Genomic DNA, 20,577 nt, shown 5'->3' with positions numbered 1-20,577 from the left:
ATTGATTACTTTTTTGTTTCCTCCTTTCAGTCATGGCGCTTGGTAAAGTAGACTGTAAAACTTCAAGATAAAGGAGGCAATAGGCAAAGCAGTTTTTCCCTGCACAAAATCTGAGGTCATAGTAAGCAAGTAATTGTCAATGCTCCCTCAAGCCGAACTGATATCTACAGAGGCTGGGTAGCACCCATCAGGGATCATATTGTCAGCACGGTCCCTCGTCCTGCTTTTGCTGAATCCCACCCTTCAAGGCACCTCTCCTCACCACTCTTCTTAACCAGAAAAAAGTTGAAGCCCTGGTTAATTGAGATTCCTGCGGCTCCCCAGATATCAGCACCTCAACCTATCACCCTCCTGAGGGGTGGGGGGGGGGGGGGGGAATTGACGACTTCAGCAGGAATATCAATGGTGCGCCATCAAAGTGCATGTGAGTGCATACAGAGTAGAGAAGGTGGTCACAACGCAGTTCACACTGAAGTGCGAGTCCAATTGCAGAAGAAAAGGCTTCTCACCAGTTTACCCCTCAATCTGATCTCTCTCAGCAAGCAAATGCCAGATGTGTGGGCGCTGACCATGAGAATCAGTCAAGAATTCTAACAATAACTGACTCCAGCTATCCAGTTCCTCCATTTCTGTAACTGCTTTTCTAAACGATCAGTACATAAAAATCTATATCTAAGATGACCGGAACCTCCTCCACATAGCTCTGCCGCTTTCATAACCAGAATCGCCTCCGGTCTGTCCTGCTGACACATCTTTAACAATCTGATAACTTTCTCCAATATTGTGCTGCAGGAAAACCAGTTGGATTAAATAGAGGAAACTATCTTTAAGGAAACCTATTTGATTACCCTCTTGCCAGCCAGGACCCACCTGATCTCTTGGCTTCTTCACCACTGCTGGATCCAAATCTCCAGATTCTGAGCCCACATTACCTTTCCCAAGTCATAGCATTTCTCCTCGTTACCTGCTGCAACAATTTACGGCCAGACTACTGGCAACTTTGGCTGATTTCTGGAGCCTATATCCACTGCCTGTTGAAACCTCTATCCCACTTTGGAGGACACCTGCTTTCTACTCACGATAAGGTAGACCTCTACCATACTCCATAACCCTGGTTTTCTCTGATCAATGCTAGCACTACTTGAGCTTTCTCACCAGGAATACAACACCTCATTGCAGGGCAGTGTGCTTCTGCTGGAGACGCAAGCCTTCTTGTGCAGCGTTTGCATATAGATGTCTGGGGTTGTTTTAATGTTTGCATCAGAGGCGATGCTACCAGGCTCTGGTAACAAACTGTTCTTCTAGCTTGGCAGGCTGTTCCAACAGTGAGGCTTCTCCTGTGTTCAAACGAGTGATTGATGCATAGGCTGGCTCATCTAAGCACCAGGAGGTTTGCCAGGCAACATCCCTTTAGTCCCAAATTTGTTCTGCCCATCTTCGGCCTCAAGTGGACCAGCTGTTGCCCCTAGTCTTGGACAAAGTCAACAAGAAGCAGGAAATATATATCAACCATTTTGTATAGGTACCTCGTCTCAACCACTAACAAAGGCAGAACCACTCCCTTCGTCTCGACACGACAGCCACAAAAATAAACATTTTAATCCTGTCAAGGTAATGGAAAAGAAACAACCCCTTTGCTCTATCGGAAGGAAACACTGCAAAGCTAGCTTTTAAATTATCTGAGTTTAATTTGGAGTCCAAAAGCTTAATCCGATTCCATTCAGTTGCTCATCAAGGACCAAGACCTCAAAGTACTCATCCCAGTCGCACAATCTCATAAATGTCCCTTACACAGATTTGTATTAATGTATTTTATTTGAGAGTAAAAGAAATCCTCATGAGTTTAAAACCGAATGACCATACATATTCCTGCATTTTCACCCACTGATCTCTATTTTAAAGCTAACATCTGGACACAAAACCGATTTTACCCAGCTACAATTATGCAGGAAACCTCTTCTCAGTGCTCTTTTCCTGTCCGTAGCAAGCTGATCAACACCAAAGCTCACAGTATAAAAGAAACCAGAGTATCCACACCCTAAATAGATCCATTCACAGTTTCAAACACAAAACGTATCCCTGAATAGCCCCTACTTAAATCTCCACAAACAACTGAAAACTAGCATCACTGAACTGCAAGTTCAGACTTCAACCTAAATTCCTTTATTAAAGTATTCGAGTTATGTCCGCCCTCATCCCATCCTATTGAATTATTCAAATATCCACTTCAAATCACAAATACACACTTGCTAATCACCACTATCTACAGTATCAAAACCACAAGACAGACATATTCCCCATGATCCTTCATAAGAACTAGACTAACTACCATCAAGCACATCATGAAAAAACAATCAGAAATTTAAATTATGATTACAACAATCACCTCAATATATGCTTCTAACTGCCAAATAAGGGAATGCACATCACAATTAAATACTAACATTTACATAACGGAATCAAGGTTGAACTAATAATTCAATGTCGTCCTGTACCGCCTGGCACCCCAGAATCACACAATTCAGAGCAGACAGCACAACATAGGTGTAAATTGGTGCAAAGATCTATCAACTGGACCATTTCAATGAGGACCAGAGTCAATGCCGATTTCCATTAGGCAGCCTCTGGGGCTGATTTAGTGTTTGGCGGACAGGGGATGGTGTCACAATGGTGCATGCCTTGAAAAAAGTAATAACATTGTTACTAGACCTGCAGGTAGAGTAACCTGAATAATCTACTCAACCTAACGGTAATGTACTTGACCCGTAAACAGGTCGCAAATTTCGTGATCCTAGGCAAATATTTTATTTTACAGAGTCACCTTTTCCTTCATTCTCACCTTAAAATATGTGAGTTAAGCACTTCTACTGCACAAAAACCCTCTTTTGTTTGAATAACTAAACGTTGCTCTGTGTATAGTAAGAATCTAACCCACATATAGGGAACACATGATCCGTGACTTGTCTTAGTTTACTAACAGCATTGCCATCAGGGCAGAAGTAGTATTTCCCAATTTGTTTAAACACTCCCTTTTAATATACTAAAAAAGCATGATTTGTTAGCATACTCATTTACAGACCGTAAATTTCCAAGAAATTTTCAAACATTCCACTAACTTGCAGCTTTACAACTATGTAGTGTATTACTAATCAGTGAAAACCGTTTCAGAGAACATTTATAATTAACACATCAAGTAAAGTGTTCTTATTTGATTTCATCCCATTTTCTTTCATCACACTAAAAAACAAAAAATGGTTTTCACAGCTACTGATATTTTGAAATGTTTGTACAGATGATTTAGTTATTTAAATGCGAGACAGGAAAAACCCACACAGCCTTTCATTTAACACTTTTTACAGCAGGTCAGACAGGTCACCCTACAAAATCCTGGAGCTCTGCAGTTACAATGAAAAAAGACAAAGACAAACTGACTTTTGACCTCTGTCTCTGAACACAGACCAAATGTGACTAGAACAAGATTTAAAGGCATCTTTTTCTCCCTGAGCAGAACACCTGCTTGTTAGCTTGCCAGAAGGGGTGAGTAGGTCCTAAAACTTGCTCGATCTGATAAAATATGACTTGCCATAATGAGGGGACAAGTAGATTTTGAGGCCTGTGGCGACAGAGTACTCTGTCCACCAAACTCAGTCAGCCCACCTGACTTTGTAGGGAGGACTGCAAGTTTTACGTAAAGTAAACAACATCCTGGAAACCTCCCAATCAGGCTCAGAGGACAAACCCCCTCAGCACCTTGAGACCCTTATGGGTGAGTAGTTGCGCTTTACAAACGGATTGTTTGAAGTAAAATTTACTCAGTTGGTGTAAAACCTCCTCCGACAGCCCAGTGGAGCAGGAACCACTGAAGATGTGCTATTCGACTATCCACCCTATTTACAGTGCTTTGTAGGTCTCAACTACACCGCACATGCACGGTGCTGTGCGAAATATTGTTTACTATTTAATGGGCTTACAACCCACCCACATCATACCATTGGTTGTTCATCACGCATTAACAATCTTTTGAGTGCTTAGCTCCTGTAGGCTTCCCTTCCTTTCATTTGTTAGCTCCTCCCCAGAGCATGGACCAAGTACACTCCTCCCCAGAGCATGGACCAAGTATGTGTTCTTACACATCTTTTTGCAACACTTTTTTTTAAATAGGTGTTCTGGTATTATTCCTGGATGTGCAATGTGCTTTCCTACTTTTTACAAAGGCATATGGCTACTTATTTATATTGTTTTCACCCTATCTGCCGTCCCACACAATGCTTTAGTTACTTACACCCACAACTATTACTCCACTATCAGCCACGCTCAACAGCCAAGGTCCTGTACAACATGGCTAAAAGGTATTGGCAAAGCTAATACCTCTCACATAGGCAAGACCTACTTGCTTTGCCAATGCTGCTTGTTTCAACTGTCTCCCACTGCCACGTGTATCCTGGCTTTGAGGGATAGTATTTATTTAATTGAAAACTAAGACAAATAACCTCCACAAAAAACGGGAGAAATCTCCTCTGCTGTAAGGGGAGTCATGTGTATTTTTTTTTTTTTTTTTAAACAAACTCCTACTCTGGGAGTTTGTTTTTCGAAAAACAATCTTTAAAAAATAAAAATTTGGAAATTCTTGATAGCGAGCAGGCATGTATGATTAAAAAGTCCATTAAACTTTTCCTACCTTGGTAGGTTCCAGTCATTGTACAGAGATGTCTGCAGGCTGGCATATATCTCTAATTTGCCAGTGGAGTAAAGGCAGGGTGGCTAACGTAAAGTCATTTGCCAAGCTGCCTTTACTCCACCTGCCAAACCCCACAACAGATCCGGTCTAGAGTGGGTGAAAGAAAATAGCAGTGAATGCTACCCTGAGAGATTGCCAGTGTGTAGTAATAGAAGAGGCAGAATTAGAAGAATAAGCAGTACTTTATTGATGAGGCACGGAGTAAGGCAGCCAACCAACCAATCTCCTTCAGCTCCAGCCTCTAACTGCTTGAGCAACGTTCCAGCAGAACTGCACAAGCACAGTGGAACATAGAATTATATATGAATCACAACATCCCAGTAGCCAAAATACGAGCCCAACCATACACGATAAGCCCACAACACAGTAGTAAACTATTTGCCAGCCTCTTTGCTTTTGAGAGTTTTATTAGCATGAGTATGCCTGGAAGCCTGAACCTAGGGCAACTTTCCAACTCTACTACTGCCAATGTTTGTGAATGTTAAAGAGTAGTAAATTTGCATCCATTCAAGGAGTACTTCTATAGGTGCAGTTTTACTACTTTTTGGTAAACTGCTCACTCGGTACATTTAAGATGCTGAAATAAAAATATAATTTAAAAAACGAAAGAAAAAACGAACAAGTTAAACCATGTATGTGAAATCAGGATGATGAAAACCAACACAAACAAAGCAGACCCGACTCTGGGCCCAGAGACCCGACAACCAAGCCAAGAATGCATTTATTTGAGGCGGTCACACCCAAAACACCCTTGCTGAAGCTACACCCTTATGTCAAGAGGTGGTGAATTCCTAACGCCCGGCATTTGTTGGTGTCTACAGGGGTGGGGGAGGAGACAAGAAGTTAGTTTCTAGTTCATTCAATGAGTAAGTAGACATTCTATTCTGATAATTATAGGCTGCACTGAAGCATTCTTGTGCTCACAGCCAATGAGCAAAAGTAAGAAATTCCACTAGGAGTAGAAAAGGGTGGGGACTTGTGACCGGCTAGAGGTTTGTGAGCGGACTCTAGCCTGGGATTAGCTGGGGTGAATCTTGAGCCCGACTCCTAGGAAACACTGCTCCCTGTTTGGGAAGACAGCCCCGGGGTAGCTCAGTGCGGAGGTGCTGTGCAACTATTTGGTTTGGTTGGGTGGATGGAGAAACAGCAATTCTCCATTTCAATTTTTTCTGAGGCAGACACGTTCTGGAACTAGAGACCTATGAACACGGATGGAGGACAACAGCTCTATAAGCACATGCCACATCTTACTGGTAAGAGGCTGGAAGGCAGGGACTTGGAGTTGCTCGGATTCTCAGCCCTAGCTCATCTTCCTTCCCTGGGCCCTACATGACTATTCCTTGTGCCCTTTACTCTGCCTCTGTTCCACTGGGTTCCTTGATGTTTGCTTTCTATGGCTCTGTCGCGTGGGCTCTCATTATCCTAAATGAGACTACTGGATTTCTAGGCAGCAGGATCGATAATGGTGTGGGGGACTGAGTCTGACCCACGTGTAAGGAACTCTGTCACCCTAAATCCGTTTTTTGCTCCGGCTAACTAGCAGTGCCTCATTTCTTCCACTGGGAAGAGATGATTGGGCAGCCGAGCGCATGACATCTTTGGAACTTCTCAGGGAAGTCGTGGTCACTCAGATCCAAACCAACTCTCTCATTTACAGTATGATCTCATGTACAAATGACAAAGGCAGTGTGAGTTTTAAATAATGTTTTAATAAAACGACTGCATTTTAGATAATAAGGCGTGAGCCGCAATAACCAGAACCATACAACACAGTAGGATTGAAATAGTCACCAGGAGAGTAAAACATAACAAAGCTATCATCGTGTCTAATAGTTTCTACTCTCCCTCTGCTTGTTCTATTTCGAGCACAGCATGTTAAGCTTCTAACTTGCCTTTCTGAATCACTGGGGAGACATCAGCCCTCATACCTGAGCAAAGGCCTGTGATCTTGGTTCAGCATCTGCAACGAAGCAGTCAGCGTCTAGTTGTGGTTCCCTGGTCGGAATCTCCCTCTTGCGTGTATTGGGACAAGAAAGTGTTTTTATAACTAACATGTCAGCGTGATCACAAAATGTCCAAAGACTAAACTCCTACCACGTCTATCGGCAATGTACCAGACTGTATCCTTGACTGAAGCACAGAGTGAACAAGAATGTGTTATGGAGAACTCCAGTGCTAAAGTAGGCTAAACAGTGTGATATGAATATAAAATAAGACCATAGAACTGGCTATCTGAAAAATAACAGTACGAAGCCTAATAAAAAGCAGGTAGAGCAAAGTGCACAGAGGCTCTAAGCTGTAAGCAAATGAATAAAATACATCCAGGGCAAAGTGCACAAAGGCCTAAAGCCTGAAGCTAATGCGCAAAGGATACTACAGCTCCTTTCCCAGCTTTCCGTAGTCTGTCTGTCACCTCACTCAAGTCTCCCTTACGATCCTGCCATTAGGGTTTGGGTCCCACTGCATCTCTGATGTATATGATCCTATCAGAAGACCAAAGCAGACTGGGGAGCCTTCTGCGCCCAAGATCAACACTATATACTAGTCCTGGTTAGGAGCATGCTTTGGGAGATTTTGCCAACAGCACATGCAGATCGTCTCTGACGAAACCTAAAAATGGAATCATGTTTCAGAGTATTACATTTATTAAGAAAAACGGGCACAAACTAATCGGCGGTTAAGAGAGAAAAAAAAAAAAAAAAAAAAAACACCACGACAAAGTGCAGGATTGGAGTCAGATACAGTTATGCACAGGGGAAGTGTAGGGGGCAAAACATGCTGTGCTACATACAATTTACTAAGAGGATCAGGTTTGCCACTCTAATACTGATTAATAATTTAGACTGGACTGGTCAACAATCTTGATACAAAAGGAATTCTGCAGGCGCCCGTTTTACTTGATCAACCAAACACTTTTTGCAAAAGTCTTTTATTCAGAGGTGAAGAGTAAACCATTTAGTGCAGTGGTTGACTTCTGTGATTTTAGCAACTTTTAAAACATAATAACTTAACTATCAGACATTATAGTGTGTTTCCACACACGAAAAGGGTATTGTGCCCCTAACCGCGATGAAGAACAGACTTAGCAAAAACAGAATGCCTTAATGCTTGTGTCAAGAGAAAAGTAGCCACATTTTCATTTACTTTGTTAAGCAGACATTAGTCAAGACGAAGCTGAGAAGGTAGATGTTTATATTAAATGTGGCCAAAAGGTAAATTCGCACTGCTATCCTTAGTCTCGGGAAATTCCGCACCAAGAGTAAATTCATGTTAGCTGAGTGCAAAGTGTGAATGTTGATTAACTTGCCACAACCATACGCCAGGAGTTAGCAGAGCACGCTGCGGAGCCCCCACCACACTTTTGAGCCGTATAAGTTCGGTAGCACCAAAAGAACCAACATAGATCCTTAGCAATGCCATGATATATAGTCCATTACTTTAATCTATTCCTTAACCGATAGCAGCAACAGGAAAATGCCTGCCCTCAGTGAGGCACAAGAGAATCCTAACAGCTGCTTCAGATGAAATTAAACGGTGTAGGAGACGGAACAGGTCTAAAACGTCAACTACAGACCAGCCTCAGGTTAAAAGCCCAAGATGACTGCTTTTGGAGGCTTAGACTACTACCCAAATCTTTTGTCTGGAATTCTACCCAGAGGTCTACACTAGTGCCAGCCATCACTACATTACTTTTATAGAGATTCCTCTTGAGCCAAACCGCTATCCATCCAATACAAACCTTCCCAATGCATTTTTAACTGGAATTGCTGGGGAATCGGAGACCTCAATATTATGAAGGATGGTCTGGGTACTGTTGGCTATCTTTTGCCCAGTTTAGGGTTTCTCATCTTCATCTGAAAAAATATTCCATTCTTGGTATCAATTTAAGTCATTTACGTCTTTTATAAAAGCAGAAGTTATCTAAAAGTAACTGTCATTTTGAATGTCTTACACTAGTGACTATGAACCTGTGCTTCGAAGGCCCCTGGGGTCCTCGAGGCCTACTGAGGGGGTCCATGACAGTTTTACAAAATTAAATTATAGTAAACTAAATACACAGTATATATAAATAAAGATGCACATTTGAAAAATGGTGTACAATTGACTGAATCGCACAATAAATTCCAATATTTGTGTATTTTCTTTGTGTACACTTGTTTTTGTATTTGTGTTTTGAGGTTGAAATCACAGACACTGCTTAGACTGGTGGCCCGCAGCTTCCAACAATGACTCAGAGGGTGGGGGCAGATTCCTGTAATCATTCAGTGGGAGTTCACAAAAGTCAAAGTTAAGAACCGCTCTCTTACACCCAGGATTTCATGGATTTTTGGCTTCTAAATCTTTATCAACAGTTTTTACATTTTAGTAATGCAAGGGTATTTTAGTGGCCCTAGGAGAGGCCATCAGCCATAACTGAGTGACAGTTGTAGTCAATATGATTTTTAAAGCAGCACCTGCCTATGCAAATGGACTTGCTTTATGAGATGGCCAAACTGCAATACTTGGTTACATAGTCAAGACCTTTCTTGCGAGTAAGTTTTAGGCATATAACATCCCTTTTGGCAGGGGAAAAAAGAAGCTTTGCTTTAGCATAATTATAAAACCTTGTTCGATTAACTTAAAGTAAATAAATCTATATTGATGTTTCTGTGCCTAGCCACAACATTGATGAAGAGGTATTAGAACATTGGAATGCTGGGGGCTCCATTGAAAACAATGGTGTGCTGCGGGCTTTTACTGGCCGGTAAAAGCCCGCAGCGCCAACATTCCAATGTTCGCTTTGTTCACAGCAACAGCTGTGAACAAAGCCTCACGGAGCCCGAGGGGATTTTAATCCCCTCGGGCTCCGTGAACATTTTTTTTTTTTAATAAAACATTCTGCCCTGAGTGGCAGAATGTTCGAATAGCCTTAGAACCCGCCGTAGCGGGCTCTACCGGCTATTAAAGTCCCTCTCCCTTGTTAAATGCCCTCGCCTCGGGCATTTAACGCGGGGAGCGGGCCTTTAACAGCCGGAAGAGCCCGCTACGGCGGGTTCTACGGCTATAGTGGACTTCCCTAAAGGACAAAGAGTCATGTAGCTTTTTGTCCCTTAGACAAGAGGATTAAACACAATTCCACACCCCTGTGAGTTTTCTCTGCCAAAAAGTTACCTTCAAATGCTTGAGGTAAGTCATTAGCCTCTCACTCCCCCTTACTTTCTACATACAATCTGCCACCCACCTAAAAACACCAAATTCAAACAGGTAAATTACTTTATAACTGAAAAATACACAAGTTTATTTATATTACTCGGTTATCTCAACATAGACTAGGCCCTACAAACATTTAACAAGCTACAAAATCTAATCTCAGTACACTAACCTGGGCAAAAGGCTACACATCCCAACCATTCTAAAGGTGAAATACTTTGTGGCCTCATTCATAGATTTCTGCACCTTCCCCCCCCCCCCCATCAACAGATTGTTCTGTACACCAGCCTTACACATTTCACATGGTGACCAATTCAAAATTTAGCTACACAAAAGGATGATGGACAGAGTGCTGAAACCTTTCAAACTCACACTCCCCCACCCCATCACAGACGTGGGATGAATCCATTGTTCTTTTGCTCACCATGCCACCCCAGATAGACCCAGCCATATGTAAATCAGTCTTGACCCTGCTCCCCATGGGAAATGTCCAGCCCAAACTGTAAGGACTTCTCTGGACTGGAAACAAGCATCCTGTGACCGGTTTCGGGGTATCATCCCTCATCAGCCAGGCTAGCTTGAATCCAGTGGCATAGTGAGCAAGGGACCCATGTATGGGCATGCAGTGACCACTCACCGCAGTCCCAACGGATTATAGATTTGAAGACCATGCGTCCCAGAGCTTTAAACCTTGATGAGGAGTTAATATACAATTGCATTAAGGATCCCACCTCTGTTGGCCATTGTCTATTTTTTACCTCTGCCTTCCATGTTATACATATGACTTGGAGTATTGTTGTTAACATGGTAGGTTACATGTGTTTATCGTCTGATCCTTCTGACTCACGTTTTGTTTTTATAACAGAAAGAAAGGAAGGATTACGCTCATGACCACTTGGAGTCTCCCCTACTCTTCTTCTGTTGCACTTTTGGGTTTACTCTTACCTACAGGTAAGACTTTTCTAAGTTGTTTTTTTTTGTATAATTTGTTTTGAATTTGGGGACTGGGTGGGCGCCTGCTTTTTTTCCCCCCGCTTGTGAGCCTTTTTACACTTCCAGTTTGACTTGATTATCTGGACATGCTCCCACAATTACACTTGGGGGAAGGTTTTTGATCTCATATGCCCATTGGGGTTCCCCTGGGATCTGGGTCCCCTGGCACTTGCTACTGGGACTTAGTGAGCTCTCGTACTCAGGCTGCCTTCATTATACTTTATGATGCTCTCTGAAAAAAGGATAGTTTTTTTCTTCCGTTTCTGTTGCACACGAGTGTATTGTAGCAAATTTATGTTTGCTTGCCCAGATTGTTATTTATCCCAGATATCTTCCTGACAACATTTTGGTAGTATTTTTTCAGTAATATGGTAATTCACAGCAATTATTATTATTTTTTTTTTTACCTTTTCTTTACTGCCAGTTGACATTGCTGTGCTTTTATTGTTTTGACATTGGAAATTGTAGTTAATGCTGCTAGATGCAACCTTGATCCGCCCACTTGAGCTGTATGTGTTGCACATTCATGATTAGTTGCTCCTTTAAGAAATCTGGTTAGTTTTTCTATGTGATGCAGACCGAAAGCATTTTGAGTACATACATATGTCGATCATACACGAAAGTCACAACTAATTTTATATTATGAACATTTTGCTGCGTTTACAATATGACCACTAATAAAAAAATTGCACGTTTTTTGAAAGCCCCCATTAAGTCACCACAGTTCTGCACATTTGACCGTTTTTACTATTTGAATAATATTTATGCACGGAGTGTTTTCTATCATTCGGCATGTGAACAAGGCCGCACTGACGTCCGCAGCGTGGTCAGAGTAAACTTCCTTGTTTACCTGCAACCCCCGAGTGAGTGTGTTTCTTTACTTATGTTGCGCAGTTGGATTATTTTGCTGGTTCACTCCTCTATCTCACACTCTAGCTCATAGTGGAAGAATGATAGCTAGATAGATAGATACACACACAATTTCAATATACAAATTAGTTTGTGTCGTGCTCCACTTACTCCAAGGCTGGGCTGGAGTACATTTAATTTAAGCCTGTTTAACACTACTAGGGCTGTAGTAACTGAGAAAGTATCCTTTGAATTGCAAGGGCCTTACTCTTTTGTGAGTATGTGCTTTCTACTAGCTTGTCACTCTCAAACCCTATAATTTTCCCTTAACTCCTACATATTTGAGTAATTATACTCCACCACCCCCCAATCTAAAACAGCACACTTCTGCATGCGGAAATCCCTTCCCAGAAAAGACGAGCGGATGAGGAAATCCCCACCCATAGGCTTGTGAAGTGAATATGGTACTAAGTTAATAGTGCTACTGGACTACTACTTCACATACTACAAAAATGTTTGTGAATAAGGCCTGCAGAACTTTACAAATGTAGAAGCTTAGACTCTGAAAGCAAGGAGTTAAACACCATTATCTACACAGATTTTACTGGTCACTGTAGAACCTATAGAAAAAGTAAAATTCACTCAGTACCTCCCTTCACCGCCCCAAGCTCCATTGGGTGTCACAATAACATCTCGACAGGAATCAGTCTCCGTATTATAAACCATAAGCTTCAAAGGCTTCCCTTCATGCGATTCGATTAACGCATAGAAATCTTCAGACTGAAAAAAAAAAAATTGGGAATGGGAAGTTAGATGTGTTCATCAGCTCAATTAAATAAAGGGCAACTACCCACTAAAAAGGCAAATTAAGGAAGGTAGGTTAGGCTAAATAATTTAGCTACCCACAAAATGACAGATGCACAAATACATCAATAACATTACATCAGTGCAACGACTTGCTAGACATGGTAAAAATAAATCCTACCCCCTGAAGTATCTGATCTGACCCAACAATATAGTCAGTATGGGGCTGAAGACCAGCTAGACAGGCCGGAGAGTTGGGTTCCACATCCTAGAAAGAGGGGAAAAAAATATATATGTAAAAAGAATGCTTAAAACATAATAGTTTATTTTCTAGTTCATTACCTGCTTCCTATTATGAACATCTGGAACAAGTGTGCTTGTACTGTAATTACAGGTGGCAACAGTTTTCAGAAAGCAATGAGAGGCAGACCCAAGGCTGGAGTCCCTCTTGGCTCCAAAAGCCAATACACAAGCTGAACCGTCAAGGTATTGTAATGTGGATACTCCGACCTCTCTATCGGACCATGCGATAGCCTTTCTCCTTTTGATCATTCTCTTTCACTTGGTTTCTTTACGGCTCTCTTACACTTATACGTTTTTCACTCTTCATGGCACTACTACTCTCTTCACTTCCTAATTCTCTGGCTACCTCACTAACCCTCTTCAGTCCTTGCTCCCAATGCCCCACCACCTTTCATCCTCGGACAATCTCGCACTGTTCTCCACATTGTTCTGTGCACAAGGGTCCGATAGGCAGGCCTTTAGGCAGTGTTCTGCCTACACAGACGCCAAAGCCTTTGCCTTCTGTATCCTCGACAACTCTAGGGCCGCCACATCATTCTCCAAGCTCCACTGGATTCAGGGGAGCAGGGTCTGGCCGGTGACAGGCTTACTGCATTTTGACTGTGGAAATACAAATAGCCAGCAGTGCCTGGCAGTCTTTTCTTTGCTGCAACCTGGTGGCAAAGAGACTGATTCAGTAATACAGATAGGATTGCAGAGTAAAAGAAGCTAGACCTTGCTTTTGCTTGGTAAGTCCCAGAAGACAGAAAGAGCAGGGCACTTAGGCAAGCCATCAGTGGCTTGCCCATCTCTAGTGTATATGAACAAAGTAACTGAACTTTGGCTGATTGAACCACATGAGGACATGGACCTAAACACTAAGTCAACAAATAAACCAAAGACACAATGAACGTCTTAACTGTTATCAAACTACATTGTATTAATATAGTGAATTTTCATTACAAGATTATCTGGAATTTAGTAACATTCAGGCCATCAATATATATTAAAAGAAAGGGTGAGAGGGTATAAGAGCAGGAGGAACCCAAAGGGAAAAAAAAAATAAAAAAAAATAAATAAAAAAACACCTTTACCATAGGGAACCAAAATACAATTATTTAGAGTTTACCTTTAGGAAGTTATTTTTCTTTTTTGTGGATTAGATTATCTATCCAGTGCTATACTTTGTGCACAAAACCTTAAAAAGATCTTAATCAAAAGCTCCTAGGCAAAAGAGTCAATCCAAACAACCAGTAATATTGAGGAGCAACCAGATGAAGCATGCCAGCAAGGTGGGTGATGTTTTTGGGTCCTTGTAAATAACCATGCCTGGGATAGTTTGGATTGATTCATTCTGAATACTCTTCTAAATGCAGTTAGCTTCTGTAACATATGTAGGGGTTTTAGGATTTTCTTTACAAGTATATTTATGCCAAATCCGTGCCAGAAAAAACACGTGTCACTAACAGGTGTTCTTTTGAGAACAATGTAAGTTCATGGATTACTGCATTGCAGAAGTCAAATTCCATGTTATTACCAAAAAAAAACAAAAAAAACAAAAGTAAATGAAAGAGAAACCATTGATTGCAGTCTCAGAATGTGTGGTACAATGGCTTAGCAGAGGCACATTAATCTTCTAGTCACAAAAAACTTAAGTGTGATTTTATCTGAAAGTGTGGCTTCAGCACCTAGATACCTTTGTTTCCACCTACTACAGCATGGCCTAAACTATATATGAAGGTAACAAGCTATTTATTACCACTGTTGATGGGAGAAGTCTAATTATGACTCAACATGTGGTTTCATCTCACTAGTTATCCCTCGGCCCCTCATAATATGCACCGGTAACAAATACCAGTTTACAAGGGTGTTGAGCTATACGTGCACACCACAAATACGTCAAAGATGAAACAAAGTTAAGGCTCCTATCTTGATTGTGGGTTCTCCAAAAAATTTCCCAAGTAAAGTTGCTTCCATTACCTTAAGTAACTAGACAACACACCAACTCAAACTTAACCTTCCTATCAATACTGTTAATATGACTTTAAATTTGATACATTATGAATGATTGTTTTATAGTGTGACTTGGTGTATTCTCAATTATAGGTTTTATTAGTACAACAGAGGACTGATGCTGGGAAGCTGAATCACTGTATATCATAAGCTCTTGTATCTACAGGTATATCATACTAGCATACCGAGGCTCTACCATAAGCCAAATCATGAGTATTCTTCTTAAACCATGCGTAAGGTAACAACTGAGATTTAACTGCAAGTTAAAATGGACAACGACCAAAGGAAGAGTGTAAGGGCTCCTCTGGTATTTATTTATTTTATTTTTTCCTTTTTAAATTGAGGGACCTGAGCTGCCCATTTCTTTTTACCACCTCTGCACAGTTAAAAACTAGATGTACCATTGAAGGTCCTGAGGTTTCCAAGGAGCACTAGCAGTTTGAGATTCTAAATGAGCTCTTCTCGTAGCTGGCTAGGGTACTGTATACAATCGCAGGAAACCGACAAAACTTTGTTTCCTTGATTCTAGAATGGTAGCTGCCATCAGCCAAGGCGTACTCAAGTTTTGAGAAACCTGGGTACCAGTACAATAACATATTGCTTACTTAAAAGGGCAATGAATAGTCCGTGTTACCTTAATAAAAAAATTAAGAATATTAAAAAACACTAAAAATGAGTAAGAAAAGTGCCCTACAATTACTGTGTGCTTCCTTCCAAGCACGTTTTGCCCTGGATAGTGTAACAAAAGAGAAATGTCAGCTACACCCTATACTTTGAATGTGCATGTGTCATGCTGTGGCACGTTTCTCAGTCACTCAAGGCAAACCATGAAACAGCTGATTGTTTTAGGACTGTCAGGAAAACACTCGGTTTACAAATGTAACAGTCCATAGGACAAATCTATCCAGCAGTGCGAGACTAGTGCAGAACCACAGCCTTGTGGTGTTTAATAGAATTATCAAGGGAGCTCATGGGATTTTGGTCTTTTGGTGGAGTTTTGGGTTAAACGTCCAATAACGGTCAAAGCTGAATAGGTTTCAGTAACCAAACATGGGACCATTTCCTAGGAATAACATTTTTTTTTCCCCAGAATTTTCACCCAAACCATCAATACAGAGAGTGGGTTCACAGGTCATTAGCTTAGAAAACTGGTTTGGGTCGGCAGGGATGAGTATTAAATAGGCACCATTACCTGCTAAGCCGAGTTAACATCTGGCACCGCAAGTGAAGACTCTCCAGTCTGGGAAACCAAATTTAAAATTGCGTCCACCATGGGAGAGCAAACAAGCCCGGCCCTGAGGGTGGTGTCCCCAGGGCCATTAATGGGTCAGAGGGGGGCTGCATGGCCTCCTTCCCATATTCTTATTTGGCTGGGCCCTAGGGATAGGGTCACTAGGGACATACTTGGCCCTGGAGCTGGCCAAGTGTCCCCACCCCCCCCCCCTGTATCTTTGTTTGGATGGACCCCGGGGGGGGGGGGGGGGGGGTAAATTGGGTTACTAGGGCTGTACATTGAAGGTTTTTTACCCCTGGTGAGTTAGGTTACCTTAGGCCGCAAGTTATAGTTACTTGAAATAAATAACTATAACTGCTGAATTTCTCTGGTTTTGTGCGAGTAAATTCAGGACCCAACTAGAACGTCCCTGTAACCTTTGTTTTTCAGTGAATTTCTAAGGATGCTTTAAAAGTAAAGGAATTTTCATTACTATACATTAGTCAGATCACTGCCGCGCAGGGCCTTTGGTCGTGCGAGGCAGGGGTTGGATGCTGGGCCTGGCCTGCGGACAACCCCTTTTAAGCACCCACACCCTTACAAACACCCAACCCTGCACAGTGCATGGCCAGAGCCTGTGCATGGCAGGGGCTGACGGCAGGGCCTGGCCTCTGCCCTGTCCCTGCAGCGAACCCCCCAAACCACCCAACACAACGCTGTGCATGGTGTTTGGCCAGGTTGTGGCAGGAGATGGCTGCAGCGCCTGTCTTTCTGGATCTGAGAGGGTGTCTCTGGGTGTGATAATGGCTGTGAGTGTCAGTCTGGGCAGGAGTGTGTGTGTTAGAGGGTCTATTTGGGTGTGAGAGTGGGCGTATGAGGAAGCACTTTGTACCGATTAATAAGTGCTACCTCGCTGGGTGAATGGCCAGTGTGGGGTAGGTGGGTCACCCAGCCCCACTCTCCCGGCTAATTTCAGCCCCAGCGAGCCCATCGCTAGGGGCCCTGCCTTAATATTTTATTTTTTGGGGAGGGTGCGTGTGCCCCACCCCGGAGGTAGTGGTCCCCAAAGCCATTACAGGATATTGGGGGGGGGGGGGGAAGAATTTTCTTTGGGGAGGTGGTGGTCCCTGGGGCCAGAAGACGGCAACAGATCCCCCCGCCCCATCTTCCTTAAATTCAGTCCTGGGGAGGTGGCAGTCCCTGGGGCTGCATGGAGGGGGAGGGGTGAATACATGCACCCTCCTGCATGTCACTGAATATTTGTCCCTGGGCTGCAAGAGGGCAGCACAGCCCCACATCTCATTCAGAGGCAGCACCAGGGAGGTGGTGGTCCAGAATTTCATTCAAAGACAGCTCCTATATCCCCCCCTCCTTTAACATGCCCCCGGAACCTGGCCCACTTGGGGGCTTCATTAGAACAAGTGCAGGAGACTGCGCTTTTTTATTCTTTTTGTTTTGTAATTTTTGCTGCGGGTTCGTGACCCTGTACCACAGCAATTAAAAAAAAAAATATATATATTTTTTTGCCCAAAGGGAGTGATGGGGGGGGGTCCCCTCTTGGTTCCCATCACGAGAGCCAAGGGGTCATAGTGTTCCTACCCTGGCCCCTTTTCTAACTTTTTTTTGTATGACTTGGCTGAAGTGGAGTCGGAAAATGGCTGCCAACAATTCCTTCCCAATCAAATCTCAGCACAAGATCGGGAGGTTCTGGGGACCTTTTGCGTCCCTATATATACACAAATTAGAATTTTCTTTATTATCTCAAAGTCTACTGAATGGATTTACATCAAATAACAAAACGGGAGCTTCCTGGACCAAGAGCTACCTTTCTGCCAAATTTTGTGCAATTCTGTCCAGTGGTTCGGGCACTATTCCTGTTCAAACCGCCCCACCCAAGTCCACTCCAACCCCCCACCGGCCCAAGAAACTTTTCAGACAACAGCTGACATGAGTGTCAATTGTTTTGGGAAAAGGTTGTGAAGGTTCGCCAACTGGCACCAAAGATCTAAGCAAGTAAAATAAAACGCTTTTTCTACAGAAACTAGGTCCTTACTATAGCTACCTAGTGGCAAGCACCACTATGTAATACACACGTTGCAGAACCCCCCCCCCCCCCAAAAAAAAAAAACCTGCGGCACTCCAAACAAGTCGAAAGTTTACTTCAGGCTATAAAAGTCTTACAATGAAACCAAATTTCCACTTGCAGTGGCTACGCATTTCAACCGTTACAGTCTTCATCAGCCCAAATCATTACAGAGGCCCCCCCTCTCCCTTACAAAATATACCCTTTGTTTCCCTAGACATAGAAAACAGATCATTAAATAAAAGTAGTATCATTGAAACCCAAACTTCTTGATAAATTAAAATCCTATCTATAAGTATCTAAAACAATCATGTACTTTTTTTGTGGATTTCCAACATCATTCTCAAATAATTTTAGCTTTTTTGCATTTTTAAACAAAAATAAATATATACACATATGAACGTAAACTGCCTAACATAATGATCACTGCTTTGAAAGGCCAACTGGCCATTTTTTGGAAACATCTAACATACATAATATATGGTGGATGTCCTCCATCAAATTCACAACCTGTTGATACCACTTCTAGGGAGTTTGGGCCAACACACAATAGCAAGTCATCAGTAATTCTAAGGATATACCCCCTCAAGGACCAGCCTAATATTAACATGCTGCTATCTATGACACTACTGGAAAACAATCATGACACTATTAACATAATTTAAGGATTATTCAATATGAACATAAAGTTCCTCATCCTTATTTAAACCCCATGGCTGTTTGCTATCAAATTGAATTATATACTCTGACTCCATTTTTCCTCACGATCCGTTCCCTATGTCCTGGCATTCAGATTACTGATGACTTGCTTTTTGTGTGTCATTTTCATTAATATATGTTAATCCAACCACCCAGTGGTGGTTTACCACAGGACGGCCAGGCCCAGAGGCAACCCCCTAACAAGCACCTAACCTTGCACCGTGCACAGCCGTAACCTGTGCACAACGGAGGTTGCCCGCAAGACCTGGCCCTGCAGCCAACCCCCCTAACAACCCAACCTCATGCTGTGCATGGCGTGAGTTGGCTGTGTCCTCTCTGGGGGTGAGAATAGGTGTGAGAGAGTGCCTCTGTCTGGGTGTGAGAGTGGACATCAGTGTTTTAGTGGGCGTGGGTCTGAGTGGGTGCATGAGGAATTCAGGGGGTCTGAGTGGGTGCATGTGTCTGAGTGGGAGAAATTGAAAGAGCGAGAAAGAAAGTCAGAGAGAGAACTCATTTTTTTAAATGAAAATACATTTGTTATAAGTGCGTGTGTGTATATATATATATATATACACATATACATACACACACACACACACACACACACACACACACACACTGGACTCAAACCCTGCATGCTCAGCTACTGCTTTCTCTTGTTTCTTTTCCCCTCTTTAATTTTTTTTGTTTGTTTTTTTAGTCCTTTATGGGCTATCAGGGACTTCAAGGGCATTCCCTACATATTTAATTTTTATTATTTAGCAAAATGTGTTTTATGGGCTATCTGGCACTGCGGTTAAGCCTCAAGGATTAACTCGCAGTGCCACTGCTTCAAGGGGATTCCCCCTCCATTTAATGCATAAATCCCCAGGGAGGTGTCGTTCCCTGGAGTAGTAGGGGGAGGGTGGGACATGTGTCCCCAGCATCTACATTAATGAAAGCCTCGGGGCTGTGGGCGAGGCTGATGGACCTACCCCACACCAAAAATTACTTTTACCCCGGGAGGTGGTGGTCCCAAAGGCTGCGGGGTGAGGGGGACCCGGGACCTGGCCCGCGCTCTTCCACCACCCCCCTCCCAGATCTGTGGATCCACCGCGAATCCGGGCGAAAATTTTTGGGGAAAAAAATGCTTTTCAGCAGTGTAAGAGAAAAGGGGCTGGGTACAGACACCCAGACCCCACCACCGGAGGTAAAGGAGGGGGGAGTCAGGTTGTCTGTACCCTGGCCCCTTTGCTTTTACATTTTTTTTCTGGGACTCTGCTCAAGCCAAGTCCCAACATGGCTGCCAACACTTCCTTGTTGAAGTGTTGGCAGCCAATCAGATCTCAGCATGAGGCGGGAAGGAGTTGCAAATCCTTTGCGTCCCTATATATACACACACAAATTTGCATTTCTTTTAATTTTTCCAATAACTCCTGACTGATTTACATCAAATAAATAAGGCTCTTTCTGGACCAAGAGCTACCTTTCTGCCAAATTTAGTGTAATTCTGTCTAGTGGTTTGGCGCTATCGCTGCTCAATTTTTTCTATGGGAATTAACATTGGAAACGCTCTAAATTTCACTCCCCCTTTAACCCGGCCTCCACTTCACAGATCACGGTGATGTAACTTTCCAGACAGCAACTCATCTGAGTGTCCAATGTTTTGGGATATGTTTGTGAAGATTCGTCAAGGGGCACCAAAGATATAGGCAAGCAAAAAACAGCTTTTTC

The 20,577-nt window shown here is 42.7% G+C and overlaps 1 protein-coding gene across 2 annotated transcripts in view; it reads right to left on the bottom strand.

Moving 5' to 3' along the window:
• Positions 1 to 20,577, bottom strand: part of GORASP1 (golgi reassembly stacking protein 1) — an 86,795-nt gene that overhangs the window by 40,533 nt on the left and 25,685 nt on the right. For both annotated transcript variants that reach the window (XM_069211080.1, XM_069211081.1), the window contains exons 4-5: positions 12,756 to 12,842; positions 12,420 to 12,550 (exon numbers count right to left, since the gene is read on the bottom strand). In XM_069211080.1, the coding sequence (XP_069067181.1) occupies positions 12,420 to 12,550; positions 12,756 to 12,842 (218 nt within the window). The remainder of the gene's footprint in view (positions 1 to 12,419; positions 12,551 to 12,755; positions 12,843 to 20,577) is intronic.

The sequence above is a fragment of the Pleurodeles waltl genome, chromosome 10 (assembly GCF_031143425.1).
Source record: "Pleurodeles waltl isolate 20211129_DDA chromosome 10, aPleWal1.hap1.20221129, whole genome shotgun sequence".
Lineage (NCBI taxonomy): Eukaryota > Metazoa > Chordata > Amphibia > Caudata > Salamandridae > Pleurodeles > Pleurodeles waltl.
Note: the sequence above shows the minus strand (reverse complement) of the source record. Positions and strands in the feature narration are given on the sequence as shown.